The sequence below is a fragment of the Tamandua tetradactyla genome, chromosome 6, assembly GCF_023851605.1.
Source record: "Tamandua tetradactyla isolate mTamTet1 chromosome 6, mTamTet1.pri, whole genome shotgun sequence".
NCBI lineage: Eukaryota > Metazoa > Chordata > Mammalia > Pilosa > Myrmecophagidae > Tamandua > Tamandua tetradactyla.
In genome coordinates this window covers 80,957,634-80,979,843 of record NC_135332.1, presented here as the reverse complement: position 1 = coordinate 80,979,843, position 22,210 = coordinate 80,957,634, and the positions used below count along the sequence as shown (strand labels likewise).

The window sequence follows — 22,210 nt, the reverse complement described above, 5'->3', positions numbered from 1 at the left end:
TTCAATTGTTAATTTGTAAGTAAGGTAGTATCACAGATCCTTAGGTTTCTGACTTAACCCATTTAAAACAAACAAGAACACAATTAAAAATGGTGAAATAAGTCGTTTCTGCAAACGATTAGCGTGAATGAAAGAAAGGACTGCTGATCTTGATCTACACTGCACCTGACTTCAAGCAGAGGTGGAAAGTTTCTTGCAGTGTACAAAAGGTCGACAAATTCAGAGAAGGAGCTGGAGTGAAATTCTGCAGTTGTAACTCTAATTAATATATAGTCTTTGAATAAAAATATAAATGAATAAACAAGTAAAGAAATCATTTTTAAAAATCAGGAACTGAGACACTTCAGGGCTCTGTTCCCCCAACAGAAGCTTTGTGCAACTAGCAAGAAGCACAGAAAGACCTTTCTCCAGAAAACAGCTAAAAGACTGTGGTCACAGGATGAGCACTGAATCAAGAAGTCTACTTCAAACCAGGGGTCCTGGTGGTGGCTTAGCCAGCCCCTCGACCCCTCTCCCCTTGTCCTGGCTCCACAGGAGGAGAGAGACCACGGCACGCACTCTGGGAGAATATACATCTATCTGATGCTGGTCTGTGGGGCTGGCCGTCTGTCTCAGAACCTGCTCACCCAACTCTCTTACAGGACGCTGCAGGAAGCAGTCAAGTGCTGCCTGGGGCAGGGGACTGCTGCTGTAGGACACAGACAGCAGGGCCCAGGACTGTTGGGAACTCTTTCCTAAGACAAAGGGGGCGTTCATGTCCCTGTAAACAGGGGGTTTCCTAGGGCCATGTGTGCAGGCAAGCCTGAGACTCATGAGCAGAAAGGACCAGGGAGGCCCTACAACTTGGCCTGGAGCTATATTCTTAACTCAGCATGTGGATAAGCCCTGAAGGGCAGCACTCACAGGTCAACCTGCAAAGGCTGGGGAATGTGTTACCTGTTTTACTTTTTTTTTTTGGTTCACTACAGGCAATCAAGGAAAGCTCTGCCATAACATCAGATGGGTACAACCTTAAGGAACAGAGAAAATATTCAAAGAAATAAAGGCTGAAAACTTTGCAAATTTAACAAAAGACACGAATATGTATATGCAAAATACTCAATGAACTCCAAACAGGATAAACCCAAACAGATCCAGGGCATGACATATTAAAATTAAACTTTGACATGTCAGATACAAAGTCAGAACTGTGAGTCACAAGAGAGAAGCAACATGTCGCATACAAGGGAACCTCAAAACATTGTATTGATTTCTCACTGGAAGTCATGGAGGCAAGGAGGCAGTGGAATGATATATTTAAAGGGCAGAAAGCAAAAAATTAGCAAGCAAGAATTCTTTACCTCATAAAACCATCTTTCAAAAATGACGGCGACATAAAGAATACCTAGGGTTTTATATGAGATTCTAAAAGGTTCCATGCACTAGGATTACTTTCAGAAACCTACAACCTCCAGATGGGTCCCTAGGCCAGATAAGTCCTGGACTGCAGAGAAGCCAGCCCCTCCAGAGCATCAACTAGTTCATCCCTGTACCCTGTATTATCCACAACCCCTTGCACCATGAAAACGTTTCAATGGGCATAGTCCAAATACCCCTAAAGAGTGGGAGGAAGAGCCAAAGAGAAGGTGGAGTTATTCAGAGAAGGTCAGGTTTAACAAATGAGAATGACTCCTGAGTAATAATACTGATATTGCTTTTAGTCTCTAGTGTCTTGGAGCAGATGGCAGTAAACACCAAAATTATGACTTGTAGCCCATACTAAAATCTGAAATTTGTTCTACAAAAAATTGTTGTAGTATGCGTTGAAGTTGATTGCTTTTTCCTTCTATGTTATCCTTTACACAAAAAGGTCGACTGTGACGATGAATGCAGTTACATGATGATACTCTGAGCACCGTGCACTTTGGATGATTACATGGCATGTGAATATATATCCATAAAATTGCATTAAAATTTTTGAAATATGTGAGAGTGAGATTAAGACATTCCCAAATAAAGAAAAGCTAAAGAAGTTGGTCCCCACTAGGCCAGCCCTACAAGAAATGCTTTTTTAGTTTCCTACCCGCCCAAACAAACACCATTTGGCTTCCACACTGGGAACATCTGGATCACATGTCCTCAAGACAATTCTGGCCGTGCACCCTGGAATTCTCTGTCCCCAGGCTCCTCCCTGCCCAGGCTCCTCCCTCCTGGGGCTCCTCTGTCCCCAGGTGCCTCCATTCCCAACCTCCTCCCTCCGGGATCCCCTCCATCCCCAGGCTCCTCCAACCCCGGGATCCTCCATTCCCTGGGTGCCTCCGTTCCCAGGCTCCTCCCTCCCCGGGCTCCCTCCTACCCAGGCTCCCTCCTCTCCAGTCCCCTTCCTCCCTAGGCTCCTCCCTTTCTGGGATCCTCTGTCCCCAGCCTCCTCCCTCCCTGGACAGTGTGCCCAGTGGCCTCCCCTGGCCGACCCCTTCTCTTCAGTGTCCCACAGACTCTAGCCTCCACAGGCACCCTCCGGCCTTCTCTCCCGTGACCTTCCTTCCCCATGAGGCCTCTGGTCAAAGCACAGGACCCATCCTGAGCCGGCTGGGCCACACCTTCATTGAGGTGGCCTCATCAGAAGCTCCTACTGACAATGGGCACACACCACACGAGCAGACTGCGTTGCAGAACATGTTTTTCTGGGGTGCATAGGGCCCGAGCCACCCCATATGCTCAACAGGGCTCTACAGGCTGAAAGGAAAGGACAACAGACAAGAGCTAGAAGCTGCCTGAAGAAGCAGAGATCTCTGGTGGGGCAACAATGTGGATACCTGTCATGACAGGACTACTGTAAGTTTGGCTTGCAACTGCACTTTTTATCTCCCTCAGGATCTAAAAGGCAGGTGACTAGAATACAATGATAATTCAGTGGTTTGGGACTCAATCCACACGTAACACGAGACAAGAACTACATAAAGATGGGGGGCTGGAGGGGTATAGCAACACAGTTTGCATTCACTACTGAAGTTGGCGTCAAAGTAAACAAGACTGTCATTGCTTAAGGACCTTAAAGTTAAGCCCTGGTAACTACAAACAAAGCATCAGAGAAAATCAAGCTCAGGGAGACAGAAATTAGAGTACAAGTTGCAGGGGCAGGGGGTGGGGTGGAGGGTGGGACAGGGAAGTAAGGCACAGCATAAAGGCAGGGCAAGAAACAAGAAAAGAAGAACTGAAAAATTCTCCTCTATTAAACAAAACCTAAGCTAGAGGTCCACAAAAAGCTGAACCGAATGTCAAAGAACAGACAGACAACAAATTCATCCAGCAAGAAAACCCTAGGTAAAAGAAGTGAAGACAATCTCCAGAATAAACTAATCAAGGTAATTAAATGCCTAGACAGCAGGAAAAAATAACAAATCACACCAGGAAAACTGAACATATGGCCCAGTCAAAGGAACAAACCAATGATTCAAATGAGATACAGGAGTTGAAACAATTAATTCAGAATACATGAACAGACATCAAAAACCTCATCAAAAATCAAATCAATGAACAGATGGAGGATATAAGAAAGGCAAGGAATGAACAAAACGAAGAAATCGAAGTTACGAAAAAACATATCACAGAACTTATGGGAATGAAAGGCACAGTAGAAGAGATGAAAAAAATAATGGAAAACCACAATGGTAGATTTCGAGAGGCAGAACATACGATTAGTGAACTGGAGGACAGGACATCTGAAATCCAACAAGCCAATGAAAATATAGGGAAAAAATGGAAAAATATGAGAAAGGACTCAGGGAATTGAATGACAATATGAAGTGCACGAATATATGTGTTGTGGGTGTCCCAGAAGGAGAAGAGAAGGGGAAAGGAGGAGAAAAACTAATGGAGGAAACGATTACTGAAAATTTCCCAACTCTTATGAAAGACTTAAAATCACAGATCCAAGAAGTGCAGCATACCCCAAAGAGAACAGATCCGAACAGACACACTCCAAGACACTTACTAATCAGAATGTCAGAGGTCAAAGAGAAAGAGAGAGTCTTCAAAGGAGCAAGAGAAAAGCAATCCATCACATACAAGGGAAGCCCAATAAGACTATGCATCAATTTCTCAGCAGAAACCATGGCGGCAAGAAGACAGTGGGATGATGTATTTAAATTACTAAAAGAGAAAAACCGCCAACCAAGAATTCTATATCCAGCAAAAGTGCCCTTCAAAAATGAGGGAGAAATTAAAATATTTTCAGGCAAAACATCACAGAGAGAATTTGTGACCAAGAGACCAGCTCTGCAAGAAATACTAAAGGGAGCAGTAGAGATAAACACGAAAAGACAGAAGAGAGAGGTGAGGTGTGGAGAAGAGTGGAGAAAGGGAGACTATGAGTAAAGGTAAAAAGAAGGAAAATTAGGTAGGACGTATAAAATCCAAAAGGCAAAACGGTAGAAGAAAAGACTACCCGTACAGTAATAACACTAAACATCAACGGATTAAACTCCCCAATGAAAACACATAGACTGGAAGAATGGATTAAAAAACTGGACCCATCTATATGCTGTCTACAGGAAACACATCTTAGACACAAGGATAAACATAGGTTGAAAGCGAAAGGTTGGGAAAAGATATTTTATGCAAATAACAATCAGAAAAGAGCAGCAGTAGCTACTCTAATATCCAACCAATTAGACTTCAAATGTAAAACAGTTAAAAGAATCAAAGGAGACTATGTATTAATAAAAGGAACAATTCAGCAAGAAGACATAACAATCATAAATATTTATGCACCGAGCCAGAATGCACCAAAACACATGAGGCAAACAATGAAAAGAGAAATAGACACGTCTACCATAAGAGTTGGAGACTTCAATTCAACACTCTGATCAATGGAGAGAACATCTAGATAGAGGATTAATAAAGAAGCAGTGAATTTGAACAATACAATAAATGAGCAAGACTTAACAGACATTTATAAAACATTACACCCCACAACAGCAGGATACACCTTTTTCTCAAGTGCTCATGGATCATCCTCAAGGATACACCATATGCTGGGTCACAAAGCAAGTCTCAACAAATTAAAAAAGATTGAAATCATACAAAACACTTTCTCAGATCATAAAGGAATGAAGTTGGAAATCAATAATCGGCACAGTGTCAGAAAATTCACAGATATGTGGAGGCTCAACAACACACTCTTAAACAACCAGTGGGTCAAGGAAGAAATTACAAGAGAAATCAGTAAATATCTCGAGGCAAATGAAAATGAAAACACAACATATCAAAACTTACGGGACACAACAAAGGCAGTGCTAAGAGGGAAATTTATTGCCCTAAATGCTTATATCAAAAAAGAAGAAAGGGCAGAAATCGAGGAACTAATTGTCCACTTGGGAGAAGTAGAGAAAGAACAGCAAACTAACCCCAAAGCAAGCAAAAGGAATGAAATAACGAAGATCAGAGAGAAATAAAAGAAATTGAGAATGTGAAAACAATTGAGAAAATCAACAAAACCAGAAACTGGTTCTATGAGAAAACCAGTAAGATTGATGGACCCTTACAGAGACTAACAAAAAGAAGAGAGAGGATACAAATAAATAAGGTCAGAAATGGAAGAGGAGACATAACCACTGACCCCACAGAAATAAAGGAAGTAATGACAGGATACTATGAACAACTTTATGCTAATAAATACAACAATGTAGATGAAATGGACAACTTTCTAGAAAGGTATGAACAACCAACATTGACTTGAGACGAAATAGACAACCCCAACAAACCAATCACAAGTAAAGAAATTGAATCAGTCATTAAGAAGCTCCCCAAAAAGAAAAGTCCAGGACCACATGGCTTCACATGTGAATTTTACCAAACACTCCAGAATCTTTCTACGGAGCCAACATCACCCTCACACCAAAGCCAGACAAAGATAATACAAAAAAAGAAAACTGCAGACCAATCTCTCTAATGAATATAGATGCAAAAATCCTCAACAAAATTTTAGCAAATCGAATCCAGCAACACATTAGAAGAATTACACATCATGACCAAGTAGGATTCATCCCAGGTATGCAAGGAGGGTTCAACATAAGTAAACCATATCAACAAATCAAAGCAGAAAAACCACATGATCATCTGGATTGATGCAGAAAAGGCATTTGGCAAAATTTAACATCCTTTTCTGTTCAAAACACTTCAAAGGATAGGAATAGAAGGGAACTTCCTCAAAATGATAAAGGGAATATATGAAATACCCACAGCTAACAACATCCCCAACGGGAAAAAAATGAAAACTTTCCCCCTAACATTAGGAACAAGACAAGGATGCCCACTGTCACCACTGTTATTCAACACTGTGTTGGAAGTTCTAGCCAGAGCAATTAGACAAAAGAAAGAAACACAAGGCATCAGAATTGGAAAGGAAGAAGTAAAATTCTCACTGTTTGCAGATGATATGATACTCTACGTCAAAAACCCCAAAAAATCCACAGCAAAACTACTGGGGCTAATAAATGAGTACAGCGAAGTGGCAGGTTACCAGATTAACACTCAAAAATCTGTAGTATTTCTATACACTAGTAATGAACAATCTAAGGGGGAAATCAAGAAAAGAATTCCATTTATAACAGGAACCAAAAGAATAAAATATTTAGGAATAAATTTAACTAAAGAGACATAAGGCCTATACAAAGAAAACTACAAGAAATTGTTACAAGAAATCACAGAAGACTTAAATAGATGGAAGGGCATACCGTGTTCATGGATTGGAAGAGTAAGTATACTTAAGATGTCAATTCAACCTAAATTGATTTACAGATTCAATGCAATACCAATTAAAATCCAAAAAACTTACTTTTCAGAAACAGAAAAACCAATAACCAAATTTATCAGGAAAGGCAGTGTGTACTGAATAGCTAAAAGTATCCTGAGAAAAAAATGAAGTCGGAGGTCTCACGCTACCTGACTTTAAGGCATATTATGAAGCTACAGTGATCAAAACAGCATGGCACTGGCATAAAGATCAATATATTGACCAATGGAATTGAATAGAGTATTGAGATATCGACCCTCTTACTTATGGACAATTGATGTTTGATAAGGCAGTCAAGCCAACTCACCTGAGACAGAAGAGTCTCTTCAATAAATGGTGCCTAGAGAACTGGATATCCATATGCAAAAGAATGAAAGAGGACCCAAATCTCACACCCTATACAAAAAGATAACTCAAAATGGATCAAAGACCTAAACATTAGATCTAAGACCATAAAACTGTTAGAAGAAAATGTACGGAAATATCTTATAAATCTTATACCTGGAGCCGGGTTTCTAGACCTTACACCCAAAGCAAGAGCACTGAAGAAAGAAAGAAAGAAATGGGAACTCCTCAAAAGTAAACACTTTTGCGCATCAAAGAACTTGAAGAAAGTAAAAAGACAGCCTGCCCAATGGGAGACAATATTTGAAAACAACATATCAGATAAAGGCCTAGTATCCAGAATTTATAAAGAGATTGTTCAACTCAACAACAAAAAGACAGACAACCCAATTAAAAAACGGGCACAAGACGTGATCAGACACCTATCAGAAGAGGAAAGACAAATGGCCAAAAGGCACATGAAGGCATGCTCAACTTCCACGGCTGTTAGAGAAATGCAAATCAAAACCACAGTGAGATATCAACTCACACCCACCAGAATGCCCATTATCAATAAAACAGAAAATGACAAGTGCTGGAGAGGATGTGGAGAAAGAGGCAACTTATCTACTGTTGGTGGGGATGTCAAATGGTACAACTGCTGTGGAAGGCAGTTGGTTGTTTCCTCAAAAAGCTAAATACAGAACTGCCATATGACCCGGCAATACCATTGCTAGGTATCTACTCAGAGGACATGAGGGCAAGGACACATACAGACATTTGCACACCAGTGTTTATAGCAGCATTATTTACAATTGTCAAGAGATGGAAACACAGCCAAAATGTCCATTAACTGGCAAGTGGCTAAACAAACTGTGGTATATACATACAATGGAATATTATGCAGCTGTAAGACAGAATACAATTATGAAGTTTGTAACAACATGGATGGACCTTAAGGATATTATGCTGAGTGAGATTAGCCAGAAATAAAAAAACAAATATTGTATGATCTCACTGATATGAACTGACATTACTGACTAAACTTGGAGAATTTTTTGATAACAGAGACCATCAGGAGATAGAAATAGGGTAAGACATTGGGTAATTGGAGCTGAAGGGGCACAGATTGTGCAACAGGACTGAATGTAAAAACTCTGAAATGGACAGTACAATACTACCTAAGTGTAATATAATTATGTTAAAACACTGAATGAAGCTGAATGTGGGACTAATAGAGGGAGGAGAGCTGGGGGCACAAACGAAATGAGAAAGAAAGATAGACAATAAAGATTGAGGTGGTATAATCTAGGAATGTCTAGAGTGTATAATGATAGTGACTACACGTACAATTTTTTAAAATGTTTCTGCATGAGGAAGAACAAAGGAATGTCATTACTGCAGGGTGCTGAAAATAGATGGTAATTAATATTTTAAAAATTCAAATAATGTGTGAGACTAAAGCAAAAAATGTTTATTTGGTACAAAATTTATACTTTGACTATTGCATTTCCTAATATAACTTCTGTACACAGCTTAATTGAATACCATAAGTACATGGAACCTTGAGAAGGACAGGAGATTTTGTTGGTTTGTCCAGAGTGATGCCCCAATAAATCCCAGAGTCATTTAAACAGTGAATAAAAAAGTACTTGGAAAGTCCACTTCGGGGAATGGTGAGAACAGGGGAAAACTCAACTTCCCCAAGTTGAATTCTTGATATTCTCACAAGCAGTCTGGACAACCAAAGCTATAGGCTGAGCCACTAGTTTGGGGGGTTGTTCATATGAAACTTAACCACGCAAAGGATAGGAACGCCTACTTAAAATTAGGCTTAAGAGTCACCCCCAAGGTTTTAAAACCTCTTTTGTTGCTCAGATGTGGCCCCTCTCTCTCTAAGCCCAACATAACAAGTAAAATCATTACCTTTCCCTCTTCATAGGACATGACATCCAGCGGTGAACGTCCCCCTGGGAAAATGGGACATGACTCCCAGAGCTGACTCTAGCCCTGGCACCATGGGATCCACAATGTCTTCTGGATCAAAAGAGGAAAAAGAAATGTAATAAAATAAGGAATCAGTGGCTAAGGGAGTTCAAGAAGACTCAAGAGGCTGCTCTGGAGGGTACTCTTACACAAGCTTCAGCTAGATTCTGCTAATTACCATGGTCTGCCAACTCCAACCAACACCATTCCTGTCAACCCTAAAGAACACCCACGGCTTTATCAGGGATTCTACACAAGCTTCACACACTAAGATTACTTCTAGAAACCTCCAAACTCCAGATGGTTGCTAGGCCAAGTAAGTCCTGAAACACAACAGGGACAAGCCCCTCCAAGAACATCAACTATTTCCATCCCCCTATCTTATATTGCCGATACCCCTCTGCAACATGAAAAAGTTAGAATGGGCAGAGTCCAAATATTCCTAAAAGACTGGGAGAAGGGTCAAAGGAGAAGGAGGTGTTACAACAGAGAATTTAGAATGTAACAAATGAGCATGACTGCTAAATCACTATATTGGTATTTCTATTATGTCGCTAGGGTCTTGGAGCAGCTAGAAAACCCAAAACTGTGGAACTGTAACCCATATCAAACCCTTGTCTGATAACTACTTCTTACAATGTACTTCAAAATATATTCCTCATTGTATAAACATTATATTCATAGTAAAAAATATTATAAAAAATAAAAAGAAGGCAAAGGGGCCCAAGATAGGTGAGGCCAGCACCCCCTCCTCTTTAACAGATGCTTGGAAGAACTCAGAAGACCCCGCCAGACAGATGGGGCCCAAGCCCCCACGGAGAAATATCTAAAACCAACCGCTACAGGGGGCTTTTGCACACCATAGCACCAACCTCCTCAACAGGCAAAAATCACAGCACTAACTTCTTAACCAAACATAATGGCAATTTCATATTTTCAGCCACTCACTGCACATTTTAGGAGAAAAACCACGATCAAACATCCAGTTGGAGAGGTTTGGCCTTTGGGTTAGCGATATTCATCAGACAGCGTTTCCAAAGGAAACTAAAGTCAGCGGGTTAAACCAAAATCGCACCCACGGAAGGCTTCCAGGCCACGCTGGCGGGGTCAGAGCCCTGTGAACAAGGACCCTAACCCTGAGTCCCGGCCAGCAGGCCCCTTCCCAGGCCGAAGCTCAGCTCCCCGCTCCCTGACCCCGCTCCGCTGCCCCTTTCCTGCTCCCAGCCGTCTCACGCCCGCACCCTCCCCGCACCCTCCCGCGCCCGGCGCCCCGCTCCCAGACCCGGAGCCTCACTCCCTCGCCCAGCGCCCCGCTCCCAGGCCCGGAGCCTCACTCCCGCGCCCGGCGCCGCGCCCCCAGACCCGGAGCCTCACTCCCGCGCCGGGCGCCCCGCTCCCAGGCCCGGAGCCTCACTCCCGCGCCCGGCGCTCCGCTCCCAGCACCCCGCTCCCAGGCCCAGAGCCTCACTCCCGCGCCCGGCGCCCCGCTCCCAGGCCCGGAGCCTCACTCCCGCGCCCGGCGCCGCGCTCCCAGGCCCAGAGCCTCACTCCGGCGCTCGGCGCCCCGCTCCCAGGCCCGGAGCCTCACTCCCGCGCCGGGCGCCCCGCTCCCAGGCCCAGAGCATCACTCCCGCGCCCGGCGCCCCGCTCCCAGGCCCGGAGCCTCACTCCCGCACCCGGCGCCCCGCTCCCAGGCCCGGAGCCACACTCCCGCGCCCGGCGCCCCGCTCCCAGGCCCCGAGCCTCACTCCCGCGCCCGGCGCTCAGCTCCCAGACCCGGAGCCTCACTCCCGCGCCCGGCGCCGGGCTCCCAAGCCCGGAGCCTCACTCCCGCGCCCGGCGCCCCGCTCCCAGCACCCCGCTCCCAGGCCCAGAGCCTCACTCCCGTGCCCGGCGCCGGGCTCCCAAGCCCGGAGCCTCACTCCCGCGCCCGGCGCTCAGCTCCCAGACCCGGAGCCTCACTCCCGCGCCCGGCGCCACGCTCCCAGGCCCGGAGCCTCACTCCCGCGCCCGGCGCCCCGCTCCCAAACCCGGAGCCTCCGTCCCGCGCCCGGCGCCGCGCCCCCAGACCCGGAGCCTCACTCCCGCGCCCGGCGCCCCGCTCCCAAGCCCGGAGCCTCACTCCCGCGCCCGGCGCCCCGCTCCCAGGACCGGAGCCTCACTCCCGCGCCCGGCGCCCCGCTCCCAGCACCCCGCTCCCAGGCCCAGAGCCTCACTCCCGCGCCCGGCGCCGCGCTCCCAGGCCCGAGCCTCACTCCCGCGCCCGCGCCGCGCTCCCAGGCCCAGAGCCTCACTCCCGCGCCGGGCGCCCCGCTCCCCAGGCCCGAACCTCACTCCCCGCGCCCGCGCCGCGTTCCCGTCCCGGAGCCCAACACTACTCCCGCGCCCGGCGCCCCACTCCCAGGCCCGAGCCTCACTTCCCGCGCCGGCGCCGCGCCCCCTGGCCCAGAACCTCACTCCCGCGCCCCGGCGCCCCACTCCCAGCCCGGAGCCTCACATTCCGCTCGCCGTCGCCGCGCCCCCTAGCCCAGAGCCTCACTCCCGCGCCCGCGCCCCCACTCCCAGGCCCGGAGCCTCACTTCCCGCGCCCGTCGCCGCGCCCCTACCCAACCTCACCTCCCGTGCCCGGCGCCGGGCTCCCAACCCGAGCCTCACTTCCCGCCGCGCCCGCTCACCCCAAACCCGGAGCCTCCGTCCGCGCCCGGCCCGCGCCCGCCCCAAGACCCGGAGCCCACTCCCGCCGCCTGGCGACCCCTCCTCGCCCAGGCCCGGAGCCTCACTCCCTCGCCCGGCGCCCCGCTCCCAGGACCGGAGCATCACTCCCGCGCCCGGCGCCCCTCTCCCAGGCCCGGAGCCTCACTTCCGCGCCCGGCGCCCCGCTCCCAGGCCCGGAGCTTCACTCCCGCGCCTGGCGCCCCATTCCCAGGCCCGGAGAATCACTCCCGCGCCCGGCGCTCAGCTCCCAGACCCGGAGCCTCACTCCCGCGCCCGGCGCCGGGCTCCCAAGCCCGGAGCCTCACTCCCGCGCCCGGCACCCCGCTCCCAGCACCCCGCTCCCAGGCCCAGAGCCTCACTCCCGTGCCCGGCGCCGGGCTCCCAAGCCCGGAGCCTCACTCCCGCGCCCGGCACCCCACTCCCAGGCCCGGAGCCTCACTTCCGCGCCCGGCGCCGCGCCCCCTGGCCCAGAGCCTCACTCCCGCGCCCGGCGCCCCACTCCCAGGCCCGGAGCCTCACTTCCGCGCCCGTCGCCGCGCCCCCTAGCCCAGAGCCTCACTCCCGCGCCCGGCGCCGGGCTCCCAAGCCCGGAGCCTCACTCCCGCGCCCGGCGCCCCGCTCCCAGCACCCCGCTCCCAGGCCCAGAGCCTCACTCCCGTGCCCGGCGCCGGGCTCCCAAGCCCGGAGCCTCACTCCCGCGCCCGGCACCCCGCTCCCAGGCCCGGAGCCTCACTCCCGCGCCCGGCGCCGCGCTCCCAGGCCCGGAGCCTCACTCCCGCGCCCGGCGCCCCGCTCCCAGCACCCCGCTCCCAGGCCCAGAGCCTCACTCCCGTGCCCGGCGCCGGGCTCCCAAGCCCGGAGCCTCACTCCCGCGCCCGGCACCCCGCTCCCAGACCCGAGCCTCACTCCCGCGCCCGGCGCCCCGCTCCCAGCACCCCGCTCCCAGGCCCAGAGCCTCACTCCCGCGCCCGGCGCCGCGCTCCCAGACCCGGAGCCTCACTCCCGCGCCCGGCGCCGCGCTCCCAGGCCCAGAGCCTCACTCCCGCGCCGGGCGCCCCGCTCCCAGGCCCGAAGCCTCACTCCCGCGCCCGGCGCCGCGTTCCCAGTCCCGGAGCCTCACTCCCGCGCCCGGCGCCCCACTCCCAGACCCAGAGCCTCACTCCCGCGCCCGGCGCCGCGCCCCCTGGCCCAGAACCTCACACTCCCGCGCCCGGCGCCCCACTCCCAGGCCCGGAGCCTCACTTCCGCGCCCGTCGCCGCGCCCCCTAGCCCAGAGCCTCACTCCCGCGCCCGGCGCCCCACTCCCAGGCCCGGAGCCTCACTCCCGCGCCCGTCGCCGCGCCCCCTAGCCCAGAGCCTCACTCCCGTGCCCGGCGCCGGGCTCCCAAGCCCGGAGCCTCACTCCCGCGCCCGGCGCCCCGCTCCCAGGCCCAGAGCCTCACTCCCGCGCCTGGCGCCGGGCTCCCAAGCCCGGAGCCTCACTCCCGCCCGGCACCCCGCTCCCAGGCCGGGAGCCTCACTCCCGCGCCCGGCGCCCCGCTCCCAGCACCCCGCTCCCAGGCCCAGAGCCTCACTCCCGCGCCCGGCGCCGCGCTCCCAGGCCCAGAGCCTCACTCCCGCGCCGGGCGCCCCGCTCCCAGGCCCGAAGCCTCACTCCCGCGCCCGGCGCCGCGTTCCCAGTCCCGGAGCCTCACTCCCGCGCCCGGCACCCCACTCCCAGGCCCGGAGCCTCACTCCCGCGCCCGTCGCCGCGCCCCCTGGCCCAGAACCTCACTCCCGCGCCCGGCGCCCCACTCCCAGGCCCGGAGCCTCACTCCCGCGCCTGGCGCCCCACTCCCAGGCCCGGAGAATCACTCCCGCGCCCGGCGCCGCGCCCCCAGACCCGGAGCCTCACTCCCGCGTCCGGCGCCCCGCCCCCAGACCCGGAGCCTCACTCCCGCGCCCGGCGCCCCGCCCCCAGGCCCGGAGCCTCACTCCCGCACCCGGCGCCCCGCTCCCAGACCCGGAGCCTCACTCCCGCGCCCGGCGCCCCGCTCCCAGACCCGGAGCCTCACTCCCGCGCCCGGCGCTCAGCTCCCAGACCCGGAGCCTCACTCCCGCGCCCGGCGCCGGGCTCCCAAGCCCGGAGCCTCACTCCCGCGCCCGGCACCCCGCTCCCAGCACCCCGCTCCCAGGCCCAGAGCCTCACTCCCGTGCCCGGCGCCGGGCTCCCAAGCCCGGAGCCTCACTCCCGCGCCCGGCACCCCGCTCCCAGGCCCGGAGCCTCACTCCCGCGCCCGGCGACCCGCTCCCAGGCCCGGAGCCTCACTCCCGCGCCCGGCGCCCCACTCCCAGGCCCGGGGCCTCACTCCCGCTCCCGGCGCCCCGCTCCCAACACCCGCTCCCAGGCCCGGAGCCTCACTCCCGCGCCCGGCGCCCCGCTCCCAGGCCCGGAGCCTCACTCCCGCACCCGGCGCCCCGCTCCCAGGCCCGGAGCCTCACTCCCGCGCCCGGCGCCCCGCTCCCAGGCCCCGAGCCTCACTCCCGTGCCCGGCGCCGGGCTCCCAAGCCCGGAGCCTCACTCCCGCGCCCGGCGCCCCGCTCCCAGGCCCAGAGCCTCACTCCCGTGCCCGGCGCCGGGCTCCCAAGCCCGGAGCCTCACTCCCGCGCCCGGCGCCCCGCTCCCAGGCCCCGAGCCTCACTCCCGTGCCCGGCGCCGGGCTCCCAGCCCGGAGCCTCACTCCCGCGCCCGGCACCCCGCTCCCAGGCCCGAGCCTCACTCGCGCCGCCCCGCGCCGCGCTCAGGCCCGGAGCTCACTCCCGCGCCCGGCGCCGCGCTCCCAGGCCCCGGAGCCTCACTCCCGCGCCCGGCACCCCGCTCCCAGGCCCGGAGCCTCACTCCCGCGCCCGGCGCCCCGCTCCCAGGCCCGGAGCCTCACTCGCGCGCCCGGCGCCGCGCTCCCAGGCCCGGAGCCTCACTCCCGCGCCCGGCGCCCCGCTCCCAGGCCCGGAGCCTCACTCGAGCGCCCGGCGCCCCGCTCCCAGGCCCGGAGCCTCACTCCCGCGCCCGGCGCCCCGCTCCCAGGCCCGGAGCCTCACTCCCGCGCCCCGGCGCCGCGCCCCCCAGCCCGGAGCCTCACTCCCGCGCCCGGCGCCCCGCTCCCAGGCCCGGAGCCTCACTCCGACTCCCGGCGCCCCGCTCCCAGGCCCGGAGCCTCACTCCCGCGCCCGGCGCCGCGCTCCCAGGCCCGGAGCCTCACTCCCGCGCTCGGCGCCCCGCTCCCAGGCCCGGAGCCTCACTCCCGCGCCCGGCGCCCCGCTCCCAGGCCCGGAGCCTCACTCCCGCGCCCGGCGCCGCGCCCCCAGGCCCGGAGCCTCACTCCCGCGCCCGGCGCCCCGCTCCCAGACCCGGAGCCTCACGCCCGCGCCAGGCGCCCCGCTCCCAGGCCCGAAGCCTCACTCCCGCGCCCAGCGCTCCGCTCCCAGCACCCCGCTCCCAGGCCCAGAGCCTCACTCCCGCGCCCGGCGCCGCGCTCCCAGGCCCGGAGCCTCACCACCCGCGCGCGCTACTCCCCGTGCCCCGCCGCCCGCCCAGTTCGACGCCCCGCCGGGGGCTCCCCCACCCCCACCCGCACCCGCTACCCCCCTCCCCGGCGCTCTGCCACCGCGCGCCCACCCCCGCTCACCTTGCAGAGCTGAAGTGCTCGCGGGCAGCGTCTCGAAGATCTCCGGCTCGCGGCTGCCCCGTGGCGCCGCAACTGCGGCTGCGCGGCCAGGACGATCCCGCGGTCAGGCCCTCCGGCCCTTTCCGGACCTTGACTTTTCTCAGGGTCTCGGCGAAGCCCCCTCCCGAGGATTCCAGCGGCCCCAGGGCGCGCGCGGGGACCCGCACAGGAAACTGCGACTGCGGCCCCACGTCCGGCTGGCCGCGGGCAGGCCGCGCACCGCCCCCGCCGCTCCCGCTCCGGCTCCCGTCCGGCCTCCGGCTCTCGGTCGCCGCCGCCCGGCCCCACGCAAATGCCCGCGACCCCGGGCCAGCTAGGGAACGCCGCGGCTCCCTGAGGGTCAGCAACCAGCGCCAACGCCCGCCAAGCCACGACAGACGCCAACGGCCGTGACCCGCACACGGCGCCCCGGGGCGGCAAACGGGTCTCCGCAGAGCAGGCGGTGGCCTGCGCAGGCGCGGTGCGACCCACCAGGCCTCTGGGTTTGCGCAGGCGCATCGTGATCGCACCCGCTGAGCTTGCAGTCGGGTGTGCGCAAGCGCACCGAGAGGACCCCGGGTGGCAAACTTGGACATGCGCATGCGGGTGTCATTTGGAAATCAAGTACCTCTGATGTGACAAGAAGGGACCTTGACCTCTATGTTTCCTTTCTCCAAATCCACAACCCCAGTGCAATTTTGAGGAAAACATCAGGCAAACTTAAGATGAGGAACATTTAACAAAATATCTGACCAGCAATCTTAAAAACTGAAAGACAGGAAAAGAAATAAATACTGAGAAACCATCACAGACCTGGGGAATTTAAGGAGACATGAGGATAAAATGCAACTTGGTGTCCTAGATGGAGTACTGAAGGACTATAGTGGAAAAACTCATGAAATCTGAATAAATTATTTTGACAACTGTATCATGGTTATTGGAAATTGGCTGAAGTGTATATGGAAAGTGTATACTTTGTAACTTTTCTGTAAAATTAAATTTATTTCAAAATTTAAAAAAATACCTTAAAAATACATAGAAGTTACTATAAAAATCCATAGTAAACATTGTGCATACATTAAACAGAGAATCAATAACTGCATACTCGTGAAATATCAAGTTTCTATATAATAAAATTGATTTTAAAACTTTTTCTATTGCAGGGCAATGCTAAGATTGTGTCTGAACTATAGTATTTCAATCAATATATAGCACTCTATGGTTTTCAATTTGTAAGCACAAACTTGCTAACTTCACATCACACATTTTTATCTAATCAAACAATTTTATCCTTACTCATTCCATAATTTTAAAGATGTCCTAGAAACTTTCATATCTCTAGATTATCAAATTTATTTTTTATATGCAAGCAAACACTTTTTAAATCTCATCAAATCAAATCTTTAAACACATTTTATAGAGTTTGATATTATTTTAAAATTTCATATATAAAATATTTTTAAATTCAGTACATGTAAAGAAACATTATCATTTAAATTCAATGAAAAAAGGTACATACCCTTGCACAGTAATTTCCCAATTCAGTTTAATCTCTTTTGCTGACTCTCCAAATAATATTTGTTCTTTTCTACTCCCCTGCTCCATTGATTATGGTGGATTGGAAACATTGGTAACTTACTTATCTCACTTATTTTTACAAGGTATACTATTCCGTTAAGGAAGTGAAAAAAATACATATATTTTGGACCAAAATAAGTGTTTGAATTTTCAAATCATTCATTAACTATTAAAACATTTATTGCTAGCATTTAGAAATCATACCATAAAATACAATGTCCTGCCAAGTATACTTTGTATAACTAATGTTCAGATGGATGTTCTTGAAAGATTAACTGCTATGAAAACTACTCCTGAGTGTGGATCATTTAAAACCATAACTTATAAGGTTTATCTGACTATATAGAAATCTCTCTCATTTCCTGGTATAGTTACTAGTAGAGAGGACAAAGACATCTTCACAAGTCAATAAATTTGAATATTATTTATCCTCAATACCTAATTGCATGTAGAATAAAAATGTGACCATCTAAGAATGATTCTTTAGGAAAAAGTAAGCCTGGTTGTAAACATAAACTGTCACTTGGCAGACTGGCTTACCTATTGTGTTGATAGAATCTAGAGGTTATAATATCATGGAATTAAGATATTTTAAAGAAGTAGAAAATTTAACATATAGAGAGTTTGCTATCCCTGGGAAAGAAGTTTCTCCTTAAAGATCAACTTCTTAGCTAAGTTTGCAACTACTATGTGGAAATGTGAGCAAAAGTGATTCAACCTCAGCTTAACCAAAAAAATAAAATATTAAAAAAAAAAACCCACACGCAAAGCACGTAAACAAGCAAATTTCCACACTACTGAGGCAGTATCTTCTTTTCACCACCATGGTAGCATCAAAGAATGATTTGCAAAAAGTTAAAACATGACTCATATAGATGTAAAATGAATTTAACAAGGACATAAGCATGTTAATAAAGCTGTTTGAAAGAGGATTTGAGAACCAGAGATTGATATAGTCAGTCAAGAAAGCCTAGAGTAAAAGCTGGCTAATATTCCATAAGGAGCAAATCTGAAAACCTCTGGAATTATCTTCTCTACCAAACAGAAATCATGTTAACTTCTTATTGGGCAAAATATATACAAATAAACATGCAGCAACATCTCGAAGTCTAGGCCCTTGTCAATAATAGATAGCAAGATGAAAAACAACAAAAAATATTTTCCTTAGAGAGTTAAATAGTCTGTGTGTGGTCCTGTTAGGCAGTGCTACAATATGATATTAAAAAGACATCAAGTCCATCCTTTTGTATTATATCCAAGTTTGCATCATTTTTTTAATAAAGATAATATATATTCCCTCTTAAAAACCTCAGATCCAAGCCTAAATTCCTACTAGACTTCTCCCTCTTCTTAACTCTGATTAGACACTCTGATATTCTCAAAAGTATGTTTCCATTTATTTTCCAATCAGTTATTTTTCTGGGATTTTCAGTTTCATCCCGGATGTAGAAATTGTAACAAGGAAGGGGAGAGTAATGGGTTCCTCTCCTTTTACAGGTTGTCATGGAGCAAAAGTTCTGTATGCCAAACCCTGAGCTATGACCTCTATGCAGCTCTGCTTTCTCATTTCAAGCCAATCAAATTTTGGCATTTGCTTGATCATGCTTCTAATGCTTTTGAATTTCCACCTTTTCTGTGTCCTCATAAGGAGATATGTATACTACTTCATCACTGTAGAAAGTGTTTGTTTTATTTTGTTTTATCAACATCTCAATTTCTTCTCCATTCAGCCATAACACCTTCCCTGCCACTCTTTACACCCCAGGGACCCACCAGCAGGGAGCAGAGGGCAGCTAATTTGGGTGGCACTTAAGTTTCCTCCATTCTGGTCCTTCCTGCTCCCTCCACCCAGTTTTTTGTCTCTGGGGCTGTTCTCTACCAAGGGGCTGCAGCACCCAACATTGGTTCCTCTCCTGACTTCCCACACCAGGGCTCACCTCTTCTTTAGGAACTGGGGGCCATTAGATCATAGGCTACTGATTTGGCAGCCTGCCATTGCTAGATATTTTCCCTATTGAAAAACAGAAATCACTGTTTTCTCCTGAACCTCAAGCTACCAGTCTCTCCCTTTCTAGAGAAGAAGAGGGAAGGAGGGAGGGGAAAAAGTCGAAATATAAGAACTCCCTCTTCTCACTACTTAAGCTATTGCCATCAAATATCCTCTCTCCCAAATAAAAAAAAAAAGAAAGTGTAGGAGACCTCACTTCACTGTCCTTAGACTGCTTGGAGTGTCACTATTCATTCAGCATTTAAGATATAAGGAAAAAAAAGAATTAATTTCAGAGGTTATTTTGAGTTGCCCCATATGCAAACCCATCCTCCACTGGTTTCTGATCAATGTTACAGACTTTTCCATCACATGAAATCCTTAAGGGAGTCAGGTTTTTATATTCTCACTCTTACTCAAAATGGTTACTTCTGCAGTAGATTTCGTGTGTGTGTGTGTATATATATATATATATATAATATATATATATATTATATATATATGTATATTAATCTTTTGTCGCAGAAGATAAAATTTGGACTTTAGATGGTGAGGTTTAAATTTATTAATAAGCAGCTTGGCCATAATTTTAACAAATCACTCTTTGTTGAAAAGCTATCTTTAAAAGAGGTCAATGAACTAAAATCTGGAAAAAACAAAACAAAACAGAATGAAAGGGTGCTGTTAAGCCTGGATAGTTGCTGCTTTTCATAGCACTCCAATATAGTTGTGCATCTTTAATGAATGTTTGTGAATCCATATTTCCAATTATTCATTAAAATTCATTGTTAGATGCTATGAATATGCTAACACATGAATTTCCATGACTATAAAATGAAAATCAAGACACATGATATTAAATCTTCAGAAACATTTCCACAAAATTATACTAAGGCTCATGATTAAAATACTTTATAAAATTCCATAGCTTTACTGATATTTTGTCATTTGAAATTAATTGCATCTTATTGTATATTACCTGAGAAGAATGCTAAAAATCAATTACTAAACTAAAAAATATTGAACCTGTTGTTTTAATTGCTTCCTTTTTACCCTGTTGCTGAGGGAAGGATCCCTATCCTATATTTGTGGGACTTGCTGAACACATGGCATCTGACACTGGACAAATGAGATAACAAGTTATTACTCACAGATGTTCACACTGTAGAGAAAGAGGACACTACATGCCATGCAGTGCCACCAGCAGGTTGCAATTGGGAACAAAGTGAACAAGCAGGGACTGTGGGATACAAACATTACAGTAACAAAAGGGGGGGGGTTTGTTCTTGTGGGAAGATGCAAGTGGAGTGTTTGAATGAGTAAACTGGCAGGGAAGTAACTGAAGCACGCTACTCAGGTATAAGCAGGAACCGCATCTGGTCCCTTTAATAAGGATGGTTGTTTAGGTAAGGGATGTGATCCATGGGAGAAGGTTAGGGAGGAGAATTTGTGATTTAGGTCTTTTGAGGCCTTCTTGATTTCACTAGACGTCAAAGCAGCAATATTATTAGACTTTCTTAAACCTCTCCCACTATCATATACCAGAATCTGTTGCTTCATAACCGACTAACTCAAAACTCTCACTGTGACATAAAACAACAACTATTTTCTTACATCTCATGAATTCCTCTACATTAAGAATAGGGGCTAGGCTCAGCAGGGTCCTTCTGGTGACTCATAGTCTCAACTGAGGCATAGATGTTGATCCGTCAGGCTTAGCTGGAGCATGGGCTGGTTCGGAGGGACCGAGGTACCTTTATTCACTGTCTGGTGCCAGCATGGGGAATGGCTGGAATCATCAATATTAAATGCCCAGACATGGTTTCACTGACATGATGTAGACTGGCCTCAGAGCAGGTGTCCCAGGATAACCAAGTAGAAACTACTTCTCACCAAGCCTCAGAAGCCAATCAGAGTCCTTCCTCTCCCACCTTTCCCAACCCGTCTTTAATCTCTTCCACTCCTGGGTGAGAGGATACCAGAACCCCTAGAACAACAGCTTATCAACCTGGAAACGTTTGGACTAATTCTAGATGCCCTTTACACATAAGGAAGTGGAGGCCCAGAGAAGAGAAGGGAATTTTCCAGGGTCCTACTTCAACTAGGTAGCAGAGTTCTGGCTAACATACCACAAAAAGTAGTCTTCTCTGGGATCTCAAAGATGTTAACAGTTTGCTTCCCATTTCTGACTGCCTTGAGACTAATGCCACTTGTTTCTGTTTTACAACCATTGCCTCACCACTGCAGTTTTATTTTGGCCTGCTGGGTCAAGGGGTGAAACCAATGATGTCAGGTTTCTGCACTCCAAGAGACCTATCTCAGCCCTGGCCTAGTGAGACTTCAGAGATGGATGAGGGAATGTGGATGGAGCAAATCAGGATCAGTGAGGCCATCCCCTCCCATCCAGCCCTCTTCAACCCCAAAGCAAGTAGCTCCTTTCTGATCCTGAAGCCCAAGTATCCTCTGAGCCCTAATATTGGCTAGCATTATATGGGCAAATTTTCAACATTTCTGATCATGTGCGGCTGGTGAATTTAATTCACTCTGTTGATAACTGATGTTGGGCTGAGGATACACCTGAAATGACATAGGCTGAAAAGGCACAACTTTAAAGCCAGGCCCAAAAGATAACAGCTCTGTTATGTTCAAGTCTGTTTCCTCTGATAAGAATGCCAAGGAGGAGGAGACCAGGCCCAGAGGGGATCCTAGGATGGTCCCCATCCATCTCATATCATCAGAGGCTACATCTTGAGGGGAAGGGCAAGGGCTGGAGAAGACGCAGAGCATTGGCTCAATTGTTCTGGGATCTGAACAACTAATGATGTGAGGAATAACCTGCCAAGCAGCATCTCAAATATTTTTAATCCTTAAGCTCTAGGCCTCAAGATTGTTTAGGCTGTGACATGGGTGTACTTCCAGGGCAGTCATTTTGGGGCAACTGTGAGAGTTCCTAACACCATCTGTGTGACTTGGGCAGGGCCAGAAAGGGTATCTGTGAGGGCTGTGTTGATAAAATGGGATAGAAGGAATTATTTGTATTGATATAGCTTGTCACATCGTTTAAGGGAAAGACCATGTTCTCAGGCCTAGCATAGATGGGGCATAATGGCACATATAAGGTGCTCCATAAATGATTAGTGGCAAATGTTTTTCCTGTCTCTT

General features: G+C 50.3%; 1 protein-coding gene across 1 annotated transcript; it reads right to left on the bottom strand.

Annotated features, from left to right (window-relative positions):
- Positions 1–939: 939 nt before the first annotated feature.
- On the bottom strand, positions 940–16,085 carry LOC143686731 (uncharacterized). The gene is made up of 2 exons (XM_077163296.1): positions 15,466–16,085; positions 940–9,136 (listed from the first exon to the last, which is right to left on the bottom strand). Exons 1-2 carry the CDS (start codon positions 16,083–16,085, stop codon positions 9,022–9,024), a joined length of 735 nt encoding a protein of 244 aa, XP_077019411.1. The 3' UTR covers positions 940–9,021.
- Positions 16,086–22,210: the final 6,125 nt, after the last annotated feature.